General features: G+C 38.7%; 1 protein-coding gene and 1 long non-coding RNA gene across 9 annotated transcripts in view; one reads left to right on the top strand and one right to left on the bottom strand.

Annotated features, from left to right (window-relative positions):
• Nucleotides 1–6,790, top strand: part of fat3a (FAT atypical cadherin 3a) — a 207,761-nt gene extending 200,971 nt beyond the window's left edge. For 7 of the 8 annotated variants that reach the window (XM_086034902.1, XM_086034900.1, XM_086034897.1 and 4 more), the window contains one exon: nucleotides 3,793–6,790. In XM_086034902.1, coding sequence (XP_085891028.1) covers nucleotides 3,793–4,415 — 623 coding nt within the window. In that variant the 3' untranslated portion in view covers nucleotides 4,416–6,790. The remainder of the gene's footprint in view (nucleotides 1–3,792) is intronic. The other variant, XM_086034896.1, reaches the window with a different exon arrangement.
• Nucleotides 1–14,944, bottom strand: part of LOC147145358 (uncharacterized) — a 115,929-nt gene that overhangs the window by 23,974 nt on the left and 77,011 nt on the right. The window lies entirely within an intron of this gene.

The raw sequence follows: 14,944 nt of genomic DNA, 5'->3' as shown, positions 1-14,944 counted from the left end.
TCTTCAGATCAGCTGTCAATGTAATAAGTTAAGAGAAAAGCCACTCGGAGAGTCACATTGTTTAAATAAAACCGCCATTTAAGATAACCCTTTCGAGAGTCAGCATTAGCCGTCCGAAGTAGGAGTATCCTTTAGGCTGGACTTCACTGGAGTCTGTGTTTGAGATTGTCAATCAAGAGCTTGAAAAGAGCCCCGTCGTTTGCGTGTCCGGTAGGGGTGTAACAAAAACCAGTTTGAACCCGAAAAACGTTTATTGATTTGAAAGGTGCGAGTGCATCGAATCGAATCGTTCCACTTTGAAATGTGTTGGGATACGTATCGAATGGTCTTTTATCGGAGGGATATATCTTACAAGAAATTGGCAAATTCACAGTACTGACAAATTCATTTGAATGTGTGTAAAATAACAACAAAAAAGTAATTGCATCATACTCTTCGAACTGAGCCATACTATATGGAATAGAATCGTAATCTCACCGAATCGAATCGTTCCACTTTCAAATCTAACCGCCCTTGAATCTTTTCACACCTAATAGGGCTGTGCAATTAATAGAAATCCAATTACGATTTCGATTATTACACTCCGCGATTACCAAATTGGCATAATCGTAAAAAAAAGATTATTAATACAAATTTTGAGTTGTTTTGAGGCATGTGCACACGAGTTACTCCGCCGCGCCGCCCTCTCCAAGCTAGCTAGGTAGATAGCCAGCCAGCCAACCAACCCGCACCCCGCAAGTCACACTGCACACGCTCCTACTCAACGTTTTAAAAGGGTAACAGACCTAAAAATGGCACAAGACCCGCCACAGGAACGACTGGTAATCGAGAAAGGCAGGTCAAAATCGCTTATTTGGTTACATTTTGGGTTTGCCGTGGAAGACTGCGAGCAAAGACGAATAAAGTGCAAGTTGTCTTTGCGTCCACCGGCAACACAATGAATCTATTCAACCATCGTTTGGTTTACGATGATGTTTTGATACACCAAAGAAAGAAAACACAGAGTTAGATTTGGCGTCGTCCGCAACGCAAATCTCAGGTGTTGAAACACTGTACGCAGCAAACCCCACCAAGCAACATCAAAGAGACACAAAAAGGTAACAGAATCTATTGCCCGTACAAGGCTTCCAAATGTTTAGGGCACAGACTCCACTTCGCAATCGGCACGAGGGATTTAATTTAAATAACATATCTTACGAAAATATACGTCCGCTGATAGTGTAGTGGTACACATGCCCGAGTTGTGTGCGGGCAGCGTGGGATCGATTCCCGCTCAGTGACAGTGTCTATGTGTGCCCTGCGACTGGCTGGCGACCAGTTCGGGGTGTAGTCTGCCTTCGCCCATTGACGGCTGGGATAGGCTCCAGCAACTCCCCGCGACCCTGTACAGGATTAGCGGTTTGGAAGATGACATGACATGACGAAAATATACACTACTTTTACTAGCACAAAAATAGAAACCATGCTAAACATTATTACTGTGACTTAAGTTAAATTTCTTGTGTAGTCTACAATATGAAGTCAAATCTGTTGTGTTCATTTTTGTTTCAAATTGCTTCAAATGCAATTTGCAAACGTATTATTGGTCATTGTATTGTAATACAGTTTATATATGGCCTACTGTAATTTAGAAGTATTGTATGGATTACGTACTAGTATGTAACAGTCAACATTTAAATTAGTTTGACCCAATCAGCATTTTGAATTTAAAATTTATCAGAAGCAAATGACTTTAACGTTGTTTACTATGTGTAAATATTACTTTGAATAGTGAATGAATAGCATGTCTGTTATCCTGTCAAAATTGGCATTTTACTCCAAGCAGTTTACTACTTTGGCAATTTATAAGTGCATAGCGAGTTAACTCGTTTGTTTATACAAGGAAACCATACTTTAATTTATACATTTGCACTTAATTAAAATAAAATAATAATAATTAATTTAATAAGTGTTGTTGGGTCCAAAACGAACTTAACTTATTATAGCGTTTCGAAGAATTGTGTCTTAATATTCTTTTACATGTTTAAACCTGTTCTTATTTTGTAGCAAAAATAAATCATCGTTTGAATAATCGTGATTTCAATTATTACCAAAATAATCGTGATTAATATTTTTTTCAGAATGGAGCCCAGCCCTAACAGCTAACATATCGAAAACCGTATGGAATCATCTTTTGTGGACAGGTGTACACCCCTAGTGCCTGGGCATACAGCCAGACTGGAGGGCGGAGTCTTGGGAATGAATTGAAAAGGCTGAACATGATGCTGTCTTCTAAGTCATGTAGCGCTCAAACTGGATCAAAACTGATTGAAATGTTGCTGGCTTTTAAAACGTCACTGATGGTTGTTTGACATTTTAATCATTACCACCACTTACAACCAAGTTTGTCAATTCATGAGTGATATTTTTTCTTGTGTTGTTGACTGGAAATGTCACAAAAAAGTTGTAAAAAAACTGTAAGAGGATTTTTATTAGCTAATGACAATGAGGTCTTTCACCTACATTGGGATTTTTTTTTACATTTTGAACATTATTTGAAATCCCAGATTGCATTGGACAGTTTTTGCTACAACCCTGGGAACTTGTTAATTTCTACAACATTCAAATCAACTATTAGACTATGCTGGCATTTTAAATGTTTATTCCAGTCAAAATGGCTACTTGGATGAATAATTTCAGGTTAATTTCTAAACAATAATGCACAGTATTTTGGAATTTTGACTTCAAGCTCATTCGATGCAATCATAAGGAACACCAAAGTCGTTTAACAGGGCCCCCTTTTGTCGAGAAATATATGAGTTTCTCATCAATCAAGAGGACATTTTACCACGAGTTTTATTGATATGCTTGCCTAAGGTGCCAAAAGGTTTCATATGTATGTTTTTCAACATGGCTTTCGTGTTGCAATTCCCCTGAACCTGAGCATGCTGTGACTCCGCCCCTTAACGGCTTCTTGTGTGCATGCCACGGCGATGATGAACTCCGGTGTTGTTTTATTAAGTGCTTGTCTTGTAATTGACCTTCACCACCTTTGTGTATTGTTGCCGCAACTGCATGTGTGTGACACGCCTTGTGCATACCAAAGGCATGTGGACTGCAAAGCAGGGATAGACCGATTATCGCCCGGGCCGATTGTCGGCTCCGATATTTAGCCGATATTCAGCATTTTTTTTTTTTTTTTTTTTTAAATTTGATGGCCGATAAGAAATCAATTTAAAATTGTGTTAACTTCAAGGAAGTATTTATTTACATTTTCGGTTAACTTTCAAAGAGAATCTACGGTCCCTGGGAACACTGCACTTTTTGTTTTTGTTTGAAATTTAAAACAAAGATAAGTGAAATTTGAAAATTTCTGTCATTTCGAAATTTTTGGAACACTTTTTTGAAAACTATATGATGCTATTGTTGAAGTTTTCATTTAACTTTTGAAGACACGCCCTTTTTCTTACAATTTTACAACAAAGACGTATACTGGCAAACATTTATAATAATAATTTTTGAAAAAAATCAACACTATGCCAATCAGAAAAAAATGTTCAATAAGCATACGCTTAAAGACGTTTGAACAAAGTCAAGGGTTTTATATTTTTCAGATTCTTTTCGCCCAAATTTTCCTTTTTGCTGGAATCGGCTCCAAATATCGGTTAGCGGCCTCCCTGCCTACTAATAATGGGTATCGAAAAAAACATATCGGTCTATCTCTACTGCAACGCTTTACATTGTGGAGAGGGCGGCAGATTAATTGCATGTGATCCCAGCCGGTCACTAACCATGTCCTCTTCTACTGTCCAGCTTATCACTGGGACACATCCGACTGGATGCCAAGCACCAAACTGTCCGACATTGAAGAGGTGCCAGGCTACGAGGCTCCTCCTGGAGGCATTGCAGTGGGCACAGCGGCACCACTTGGAGGAAGCGCTCGTGAATTAGAGTCGGACTACTATCTGGGGGGTTACGACGTTGACAGCGACTACCCGCCTCCCCACGAGGAAGAATTCTTTAGCCAAGACCAATTGCCGCCTCCGTTGCCCGTTGGAGAGGATTACGCGGAGCCCCATACTGCGCTCCCTGCACACTTGCCCGTTTCCAAGGAGAGCACCTTGAGTTCCGGCGACACTGGACATCAGCATGCCAGGCCTCATTTCCACCCCAGTCAATACCTGCCCCCCCATCAACTTCCAATAGGGGAGGCAGCGCACGGGGATTTCAGTACTTCGGCCAGTGGGGTTCCCTCAAAAACTGCCGACTCTGCGTCTCTAAATGCGCGGCTGTCGATTGGAGCGTCATCGGCGTCGGACGTGTCGGCCCCGTGCGGGCCGGATGACTCCGAGCACGGCAGCAATTTTGACAGTATGGATGAGCTGCGACGAGGGGTAACCATCATCACTGAGTCGCAGCAACAAACACAGGTGTGACTGATTGGACAGTCAATTGTCAGCGGTAGGAAAACCCATGCTTTTGAAGAAGCGCTATTGAATAAGTCAAACGCTAAAAACGATTTTCGAAGCATCACCCATTGTGTTTCTGCCAGCCCCATTGAAAAAGTCATTCCTTTTTTCTTTTTGTTTTCTTTTTTATTTTGCAGAAGTGAAGTGCCCTTTGTGATTCAACAGGAAGTCATAAGCAATGTCAGAAGAATTGGCTCGAGAATGTGAACGAGAAAGACTCAAGGGATTCATATTTCTAAATGTTTTGTCGAAATGTAGAAAAACAGAAAGGTCAATAATGTAAGTGAAACGATTGTTTGATTTCCTGCTGACTGACAGATGCCAAAGGAGTACATCTTTCTAGGAACACACAAATCCTCCCCTACTGCTGCCTTCGTGTCTTTCCTTTTTGCAATTTAAAGTGCTTGTACAGAGTTTGTATAATACAATGAGCTGACTTGTGATCAGGTGTGGGGGATGTTTTTTTTTTTGGAAAGACATGTATTTTATTTCATGTGGAATGTGCCCCCTTAAACCATGACTAGTATTGTATGAAAGCTAAGTGCTGCTGCTGTTGTTGCTAATATGTTCCCAGTGAGCTCCTCTTATTTGGGGCTCACGCTTTGAGATTCTCTCCTAGAACACAGTGCCATCAATTATGAACAAAAGCATTTGAGTCAGTGTCACTTTACAGATGCCAAGACCACACGCGGTACTTTTGACATTCTGTAGTTATTAGGGATGTAACGATTCACTCAAACCCCGATTCGATTCAGTTCTCGATTTTCACTTCTCGATTTCGATTCGTTTTGAAATCTTTTTTTAACAAAAATAATGACTCATTTCAAAACCAAAATGTGGTTTTATTTTAAAACCTGCATTTTGTCCATGTTACAAACAGTAACCTTTTGTTACTGTACAAAAAAAACCCTTGAAAATTAACTAATAGTTTTGACTATTTAACTTCATTTTTGTCTTATCAGTGTTTAGTTAGTGCCGGAACAAAACATTAAAATAAATAACTGTAGAATAGATTCGACTGTTATCATTACAAATCATTTTGTGACCAAAATGCCAATATCGATTCTTTTACATCGATGCATATTTTAAGCCGTTTAAATTCCATTTTAAATGGATTTTCGATGAATCGTTGCATCCCTAATAGTTAATCTCTACAGTAATTGATTCTTTTGTAGGGGCCTGTCCCAGGAATACCAGCCAATTGGTGAAAATGGAATAGTCTGTGTTTTTGTGTTCATGTAATACTGCTGGTGGACACGGAGGCTGATAAAATGTTTGCATTCATTTTTACTGAGCCCATGACAGAAAGAATTCTGCATAAAGTATGGTGAGTTAGCTATGACAACAGTTTTTGGCAATAATATTTGAACAAACTTATAATAGTGCAGTGTATTCTATTCAGTGAATGCACGTCAGATTGCTGTTCAATAGTTACTGATGTAAGTCTTCACCCACCGCTGGAACCGTGCTGTGAAGAGCATTGGGGGGGAAAAAAACAGTTCACATAGTGAAATGTTACTAAGAGAGGTTTAAAATCAGCGAGAATATGAAATGACAGTCAATTCCATGTATGTTAGCAACCACAGGCACTCTCAGCTTCAGTAATTGTATGTCATGAAATGCTTTGCTTCATGGTGATGTTGTTTTGTCAAGATATTTATGAGATGTTGTGCCCCATTCACGAGTCCATCCCCTTGGTTGCATTATTGATGAGATTCTTACTTTTAAACACTAAAAGGACAGTGTAACTGGTTAACTAAAAATTATGAATGGAAACTGTTGCCATTCTGTTTTGAACTATTGCTGCCATCAGTTAAGCCACTTAGCATTAAAAAAAAAAACAGAAGTGTTTTGAGGTCCAGCTGTTGACTGATCAAATCAGCCATAATGCTTTTTTTTTTTTTTTTTGTAAAAGATGTATGTTTGTGTTCAAATGGTTGTACAGTGTACATAGCTATGTTGTTATAATGCAGATTTTATAGGTATGGAATTGTAACCCTTGTTTCTATGAGAATATGGCGAAAGTGGAGATTAATATCAGTTGGGTTTGTTTTTTTCTTTTTTGTTTTTCATTTCTTCACTACCAGACTTGTATTGTATTAATTCTGCATCAATGCAATATTACAGATGAAGAGTGTTCAATCCACACAATGTATCATAACTGATGAAGAATTTTTGCATTTAAGTGACTTGAAACAATTTGACTGAATTTCATTTGTGATTTGTTAGTTTTTCAAGGCAGCATCAAAATATGGATGTGACCGCAGAAACTGTACAAAGTGATTTCTTTTTTATTTTGTATTCAGTGCAAAAAAAATAAAAGGTTCTTGCTCACGATATCATCTGCTTGTAATTCTGTGATTACCAATATATATATATATATATATGTATGTATATATATATATATATATATATATATATATATATATATACATATATATATATATATACATACATTTATATATACATATATATATGTATACAAATATATATTTCCGTATACATATATATATACATATATATGTATATATATATATTTGTGTGTGTGTGTATATATATATATACATATATATATATATATATATACATATATTTATATACACGGTGTCACGGTTCGGTTCAGCAAAAAGTCAAATGCATTAGACTTTTTTTAATGTTATTTAGTTTTAACAGAGAGCAAGTTACAATTCAATTTGCTATAAAACAAAAACATTCCCTGTTATAAAAGCACAAAATAGAATAATGCATTAGCATTAGCGTTGTTCATGAATAATAATAATAATAATAACGATAAAGATTTAACACAGGAAAACTCCCTTCTTGTATGGATAGACCAATACAGCAGATCAAGTCAGTTAGCACTTTTCAACTTAGCAATTTCGGTAACTTCATTATAAGAGTTAGGGTGCAGAGGACAGCTCATACTCCACCACGGCCCTTGTGCGATTGTATAAGGCAGGGACCACGATCTGGCTAATCTGTGCCCGGGATGGAAGAGTGTAACAGGGCTCCAGCACGTTTAAAAAACGTTTGAAGCCCGGCTTCTCAGTCCGGTAAAGTTAGCAACTGATTGGCACATTCGGAGTTGTTTATTTTTAGATAGTTTGTTTTCTTGTCGGTGCTTGCTATTTGTTGACGGTCCCTGGGCACACGTCTCAGCGGAGGCTGTTGAAAAGTACAAACGCACCTTAACTGCTGGGACCACAAATTGTGTTTCATTTTTTATAATTGTGTCTGTCCTTAAATTCAAGTTGTAGCTCTTTGGCTACCTTACATAGATTGTAAAAAGCCATCGTTTGCGTTGCAATGATGTTGCATTTTGGAGTTATTGAACGGACAGCTCCGAATGTGCCAATCTGGTGCTAACTTTACCTAACTCGGCTCTTCGACTACAGCATATGACCGCATGGATGTTGCTATGCTGATTGCCTCAGTAATATCTTTGGCTCTGTCTGCTTTCACTTCTCCGAACTGGTTAAAAGAAGCGGGGTTTAAGTTGTGTTGTGCGGGTTTCTTTTTTCTACCGCCGATAACTGTATCGGGGTGATGAAATGTTCCCACACGGCTGATTTGTATAGTGCAGATGGCTCTTCTAGCTTCGTACGTATTCGTCGTATGACTGCGTGCACCGAACCGTGAAGTCCGTACCGAGACGGGATGGGACGAATACAAAAACCGTTACAACCCTAATATATATATATATATATATATTCGACAAAAATGACAAAATGGCAGCCCCCTGTGGGCTAAAAACGGGTGGATTAACTCTTATTCCACAAACGCAATATTAATCAGAACGCCCTGTTTCAACCAGTGGGCCTGCATAGAACATATTCTTGAAAAAAATATGGTTGGGTTGAGTGCGACTTTAAATAAGTTTAAGTTGCTGTTTATATCTGTCAAGTTATTACATTTTTGTCTGAACATTTCAGGGAGATTGGTGTTAGCATAATCAGGTATTTTCCTTCAAGTCCCCAGTACCGTAAAGGACAAGGCTTTTTTTCACCCACGTATCACTGCGGAAATGTGAAATGCATCGTCTAACTATCGTTCATTCTTGTGTGACCTCTAAGCTAATTGTCTTTTGTCAGACTGCCGCAACACGTCTCAATGGACTCTCCAGATGGTCCACAATGCTGCTGCTAAAATGAAGCTTTAACAAGAGAAAGGCTCATATTGCTCTTCATCTTGTTTTCAGTCCCAGCTTTACTGCACTGCTTCCATGGAAACAAAAGAACAAAGAATGTGAAGTCTTTTTTTTCTGACATACAAGCATAAATGTTTCAGCTCATTAATCAGTTGTGCTTCATTAAAATGTTGCTCACTGGGTCACAGTCAGAAATATTTGAAAAGCTGGGCACACAATCTGCATCTGTGATTCTGTTACCCATACAGTAATGTGCATTTCCATCAAAATGTATTCATGGCTATAGCTATTTGAGATGAGCTACCATCTTGTTTTCAACGGTGTCAGACATAAAACATGGTCAACGTATATAGTCATGGCACAGATAAATTGTACAAAAAAAAGCTCTCACAAAAACCTCCGCTAAAAAGCCCAAAACACACACAATACACATCTTACAACCATTGTATAATGTAGCATGACATGATTTGAAGAGCTGGGCATTTGACAAAAAATGTGTGGTCCGTTTATCGCCTACAGCCGGGGTACCCTTCCGTCCGCTTTTTTGTCCGGCCGGGAAAAAAAATAAAAGTAATCGCCTTTTGGCTTGTCCGCCTATGATTTTAAACTGGCTTCCGTTAGGATTTCGGACTACTAACTTCAACAAGCTCAATGCGCACCCCTTATAAAGTAAATTCTTTTCAAGCGGAAGTCAACCCAAACATATTTTTTTCAAGAATATGTTCCCAGCAGGCCCACTAGTTGAAACACGGCATTCTGATTCATTTTGCATTTGTGCAATATAAGTTAAACAGCAAAATGCACTCGTTTTAGCCATCTCTGGGGGTGGCCATTTTGTCTGCTGTTGACTGAAAATGACATCACAACTGCTCACAAGGATCAATCACGGCTTAGATTCAGAAAACAGGTCAGCTTTAAAATGGTGAATAAATTTACGTTTTGGGGCATTGTTCCCTTGTTGGAAGATATTTCAACCACAAACTATAGCCCAGGAATGACATCAGTAACCAAGTCGCTAAATAGATAGTCAGCTCTTCCCATTTCCTTGATGGGCAGAATTAACATTTAAAAAATTAATGTGCTACCCAAGCTTTTATATTTGTTTCAGAATATCCCCCTGCCACCTCAAAATGATTTATTTCTCGAGATGAAAGCAATTTTCATCAATTTTGTATGGAAAAATAGATGGTCCGCGGTCTGCTTGTCAAGTCTGTATTTACCTAATGACAGGGGTGGGCTCCAATGTCCCAATGTTATGGTACTGTTGGGCTGCTCAATTGATGGACACGATTACACATGGACAGATCATCTGGGTGGAAGGAGTCGGACTTATGTTCTTTGAGCATGCCAATATATTCGTATATCTACTCAGACAATCCTAAAAGAAAAAGAAAAAAATCAGAATGCATGTAATCAACTATTCAAAAACATGATAGTGGTTTGGCTAGCGGTTAGGTAATACTGTATATGAAAGCATCCTCTTCCTTCTCTTGCTTCAGCCCTATTTGGGGAAATAAAGATTTTGAACCGGGTGTAGCAGATGCTGGTTTTGAAAGCTGGGCTGATAAGGGCGTGGGACAGTTGAGGTCTAATTTCGATAGCCAAAATGGAAATCCTTTTTCCATTTCAGGATCTTGTTTCTGGTTTTGGTATCCCTGATCAACTTTTTTTGTCATTTTTTCTTACAACATAGCATCTAATCAAGGGGGAACCATGCAGATTCCACCTCTGTCAACACTGGAGGACGGATGAGTTAAAGATCCCTTAGGAAGGGGCATTGTTTCTTAATTCTAAAACGTGCTAGCCATATTTTCGAGAGAAAGCTCGCAATGTAAACTTAATGTATGGAGGAATGATTTAGAGGAGGTTCTTACAATGGAACAATGGCAGTCAATTTGTGTAAAAGCCCAACTGGCAACACACATTTCAAGCTATTACCATATAGCTGGATAATGAGTAGGTTTGATTCGAATACCCCAGATATGTGCACTTAGTGTGCTGAGGATAAAGGTACATTGTTCCACTGTATAGGGCACTGTCCTAGATGACAGGAATTCTGGAGGGAAGTTAGAACGTCAACACAAACAATTCTGCATGCAAACATCCTGAATGCTAGACAGGTTAGCCTGTATGCTTCTTCTTCTTCTTGGTTGCTAGCTGCGCAGACCATAGATACTTGGCCGGTTGATGACGTGTATATAGCCGCCATCTTGGGTGTGTCTAAGTTCATTATAACTCATTGAATTCTTTAGCGATTGTGACGCGGATTGGTTTGTTATAAACATCCGACATGCAGCTACGATACAAGCCATGTGTCATTTTATAAACTGGGGCTTTACTATAGAGACCGTCGCGGCACTCCCTGTTCAACCACTCAGAATCTGACCACCGCTTGAAATGTACCTATTTTTTGCTTCCATTTTCTAAACAATCGTCGACCCGTAGCACGTGCTGTTGGCGTTTGAACCAACACTCGGGGAAATGCGCATTTGTGTTTGCGTAACATCAGCACTTGCAGGGTGCCATGAAAAGATTCAGAACATATTCAAAAGAAAATCAGGTATGATTTCATGTGTATGGACCCCATACACAGTCTCTTTTAATATACATCAACTAGAGTTCTCATCTGTTTTTTTAATATACATCAACTAGAGTTCTCATCTGGTTTAATATGTCTGTAACTGTCATAGAAACGCCGGTTCTGGTGACATCACGCCATCTGATCCGAGTCCGCAAATTATGATTTGATTTTTTTTTTTTTTTTGTCACACCCACTCATGTGAATGCCCAAATCACCATCCATACACATGATCTTTTTTGCTCACAAGCCACTGTGGCTAGTGGTTTGCCAGAGTTAGTAGCCACTCAGCATGTTGTTGTTGGATAAGATGCGCAACTAACTTCTCCATTTTGTAAAACAGGTCAAAGCACTTCCTTTCAGTTCAGGTGACTACTGGAGCCTTATGGCAGGAGACCGGGCCAAAGAAACAGTAGAAATGTCCAACATCTGTTATTTTTTTGCTTTCCACAAGATGTCTTCAAGAGTTACGAAAGATGACAGTATGCCATGTTTAGGCTTTGTGTCAACATATACATTGAAAAAGATTTGCAATGTTTTTAAATGTACGTGACCCTAATGCACACTCAAATCGAGACTACACAAATGTTTAATGCTACAGGTCATTATCAATTATCCAGCTTTAATAAGGTTGTGTGTATTGTTGTTTATGTGTGTGTTTATGTAAAAATATGCTTCTTGAATAAGCTTGTTTTCATTTTTTTCCTTTCTGCCTCAGTATCTAATAGGAGCTGGACTTGTACCTCAAATCTCCCATTGCTGTTTGTTAACCATTTGACCACCAAATCCATTCTAATGGATTACTAATTGTACTTTAGGTGAAAAACGCGTCATAGATAGTCCAAAAAAAAGAAGCATCCATTTTCTTAATTATGGTAGATAAAGTGCACTTTTATAATTCTGTACCTTTAATATTTGTTGTTCTAAGCCAGGGGTGTCAAACTCATATCTGTCACGGGCCACATCGTAGTTACAGTGTCCCTCAGAGGGCCGTTATGGCTGTGAGCCCATATAAATGTATTATCGCCTTATATTATCACATACAGTATACACAACAAATTGATGGATAACTAGTTTTGAAATCAGAATCCAGTAAATAATTGTCAATATTTTTTCACTTAATTTTAAAGGAGGTATTGGTTGAAAAAAAATGCCATGAAACCTCATATCGGAGTTGTGTTAAGTGAGGACAATTTGCAAGAATTATGAAGTCAACGCCCACCAAGATGCTTGGCCTCCCCCATTTGTCGCATGGATCTCTAAAGATTTAAAATATAATAATAATCATTTTTAATTTCATTTATCACACACAGCGTAGTGATTGGTGATATAAAAAACATATAGGACAATATCATTCCAGCCCGTGTGACCGAAAGGTATCAAACACAGCCAGCTTCCTTTACTGGCCGGGGTGACCTAAAAAAGGAGCAGTCTTGGAGAAAAACATGATTCCTTATGTACATGTTAAATATCGCAAGAATATCAATGTCGTTATAGTCAATATCCGTATCGCATGTTTTTCCAATATTGTGCAGCCCTAGCTGATACTAACATTATCACGGTCAGAGGGATAAAAAAATAAAATAAAAAAAACAGCAATCCTACCCCGCCACACACACACATTCTCACGCACGCTCACGCACGCATTCATCCAGAGCAGACACAAAATGACCCATCCAAATAACAATTAAAGTATATTGTACATCTTTTAATGGAGCCCATCAATTTAGCTTTAGAAAATGTAAGTGCCACTCAATCACCGTTATAATTCATCACCACTTGATCAGCTCAGAAGAACAGACATACTCAAGTTTAGATGCACATAGTCTAGGTGAAAAGAAGTGCGCAACTGTATGAATATATATTACCTTACGCTCATGATATTACTCTTGAAATATTCAATGCATGATCTCCATAAATCATTTAACCACATTAGCAGCAGAGCATGTTGTACTTACGTCAGTGTGAAATGAAATGTGCATGTGATTAACCTTGGCCACAGCCTTCTTGTGTGTTAATGTATGTTAATTGTGTGTGTGCAAGGGGAACGAGATACTGTAATGCAAATGCTGACCGGGGCATTAACCTGTGAATGTCGACAGTGTGTTCCCTAGTTTAAACACTTGGCCGGGCAACATGCACCAACATATACATTAATGCTTACGTGATACGCTTTAAAGATTACTGATGAGGGCAATTGACCTTATTATAAAACCTGTTAGGCAATGGCAAAAGGCTGTTAGGGTGCTAAGCGTACCTCATTTTGTTAAGTGTTCCTTTGGAAAATGAAGGGTGCTAAGGGCACTCTACTGCCAGGATTGAGAAAATAGTGAAACAAGACCTCCACATGAGAGTTGGTAGTATGCATTACCTGCAGATTGCTCTTGTAGCTACAATCAGTCCCAGAAATGAAAAAGAAAGAAAACAAAGGCTACTTTCACAATTCTACTTCAGAAACTGCAATAACATGTCTGGTGGCTTGAGTGTTCTTCATCTATCAAGAGGTAAGATTTAGTCCGATGTGGTCAGATGTGCTGCGGCCTCAACAACATCATTTCCGCTAAAGACAACAGTAAGTCATGTTTGCTATTGACAAAGCACCCCAAAAAACGGTGTGATATTGCTACTGTGTCTTTTTTTGTTTGTTTGTTTGTTTGTTTAGTTTATTACACAATGACAAAGTATGATTTATAACATACTTTATGGACAGTGGCCTCTTTCAACACATCAGAGAAAGAGAATTCAGTTTTGCCCGTGAAACTGCACACCCAGACCTGTCCCCATGCAGACCTCAGACTTAAGGGGGCACATGAAATGCATGGGTGGCCCTCCAATTACCGGTATTGTTTCTACCCTATATACAGTATTTACTTCGATCCATATTTTTGATGCCACTGAATTATATTCTCGCAGTACTGCCACTCCTAGTCAGTAGTCTTGAATGGTGCCCTTTGTGAAAAGTGCTCACAAGTTACCATAGACAACATTTACAGTACATATACTGTACACAGATCCCACCTTGAGTACGTCGTGTTGGTGGATGTGGCAAAGAGAAGCGATTTCTGAAAATGCCTCGTTCACTTGCTTGTATCATCAAGACAGAACTCATTGGATTAATACCAAACCATTGCCTTTGATTGTATTATGTTAATGTAGCTCAATTTTACAAATTGTATTTGTTGATTATAAGGCTAATAAGATGGCCATTTCCAATATGGCGGACATCCTGATACATCACTCAGAAACGGGCCATCAGGTTCAACGGGGATCTGCACAAGAAATAAATCATTCAAAAGGAAAAGAAAATGCATCTCCATTTTAGACGTGCAACGGGTTTGTGGTTCCTGTGGTTTATTTTATTAAACAAGCTCAAATGGCTCTTTAGTTTCCAATCCCACTGCAATGTCCGTCCTCACTTGCCGTACTGTGATTGTGCAAGGGACAGTCTAAGTGTAATTTACAAAAACTAAACGTCGCTTAATGTACAAAAACTGTGATCAATCGTCATCAAAATGTATGTTGACTACTTATATGCAGATCAACCTCTGAAAATATTAGAATGATTGGCCCAATATTAGTTATTTCATGTTTATATCTCTTTCCTCTCCATAGAGGCGCTCATGACAGAACCTTATGTCGCTTAATGAGGAAAACGCTTCGTCGATAAAATACAAAGTGTTGGGAAGTTCGTTGCGATATTTTTAGAGGTTGATATGGGCATCAGTAGAGATGTCCACATAGATTTTGGTGACGGGTGATTGGAGTTTTCTG

The sequence above is a fragment of the Filicampus tigris genome, chromosome 7, assembly GCF_054856515.1.
Source record: "Filicampus tigris isolate MCC_2025a chromosome 7, RoL_Ftig_1.0, whole genome shotgun sequence".
Taxonomy (NCBI): Eukaryota; Metazoa; Chordata; class Actinopteri; order Syngnathiformes; family Syngnathidae; genus Filicampus; species Filicampus tigris.
This window is presented reverse-complemented; position numbering and strand designations above follow the sequence as displayed.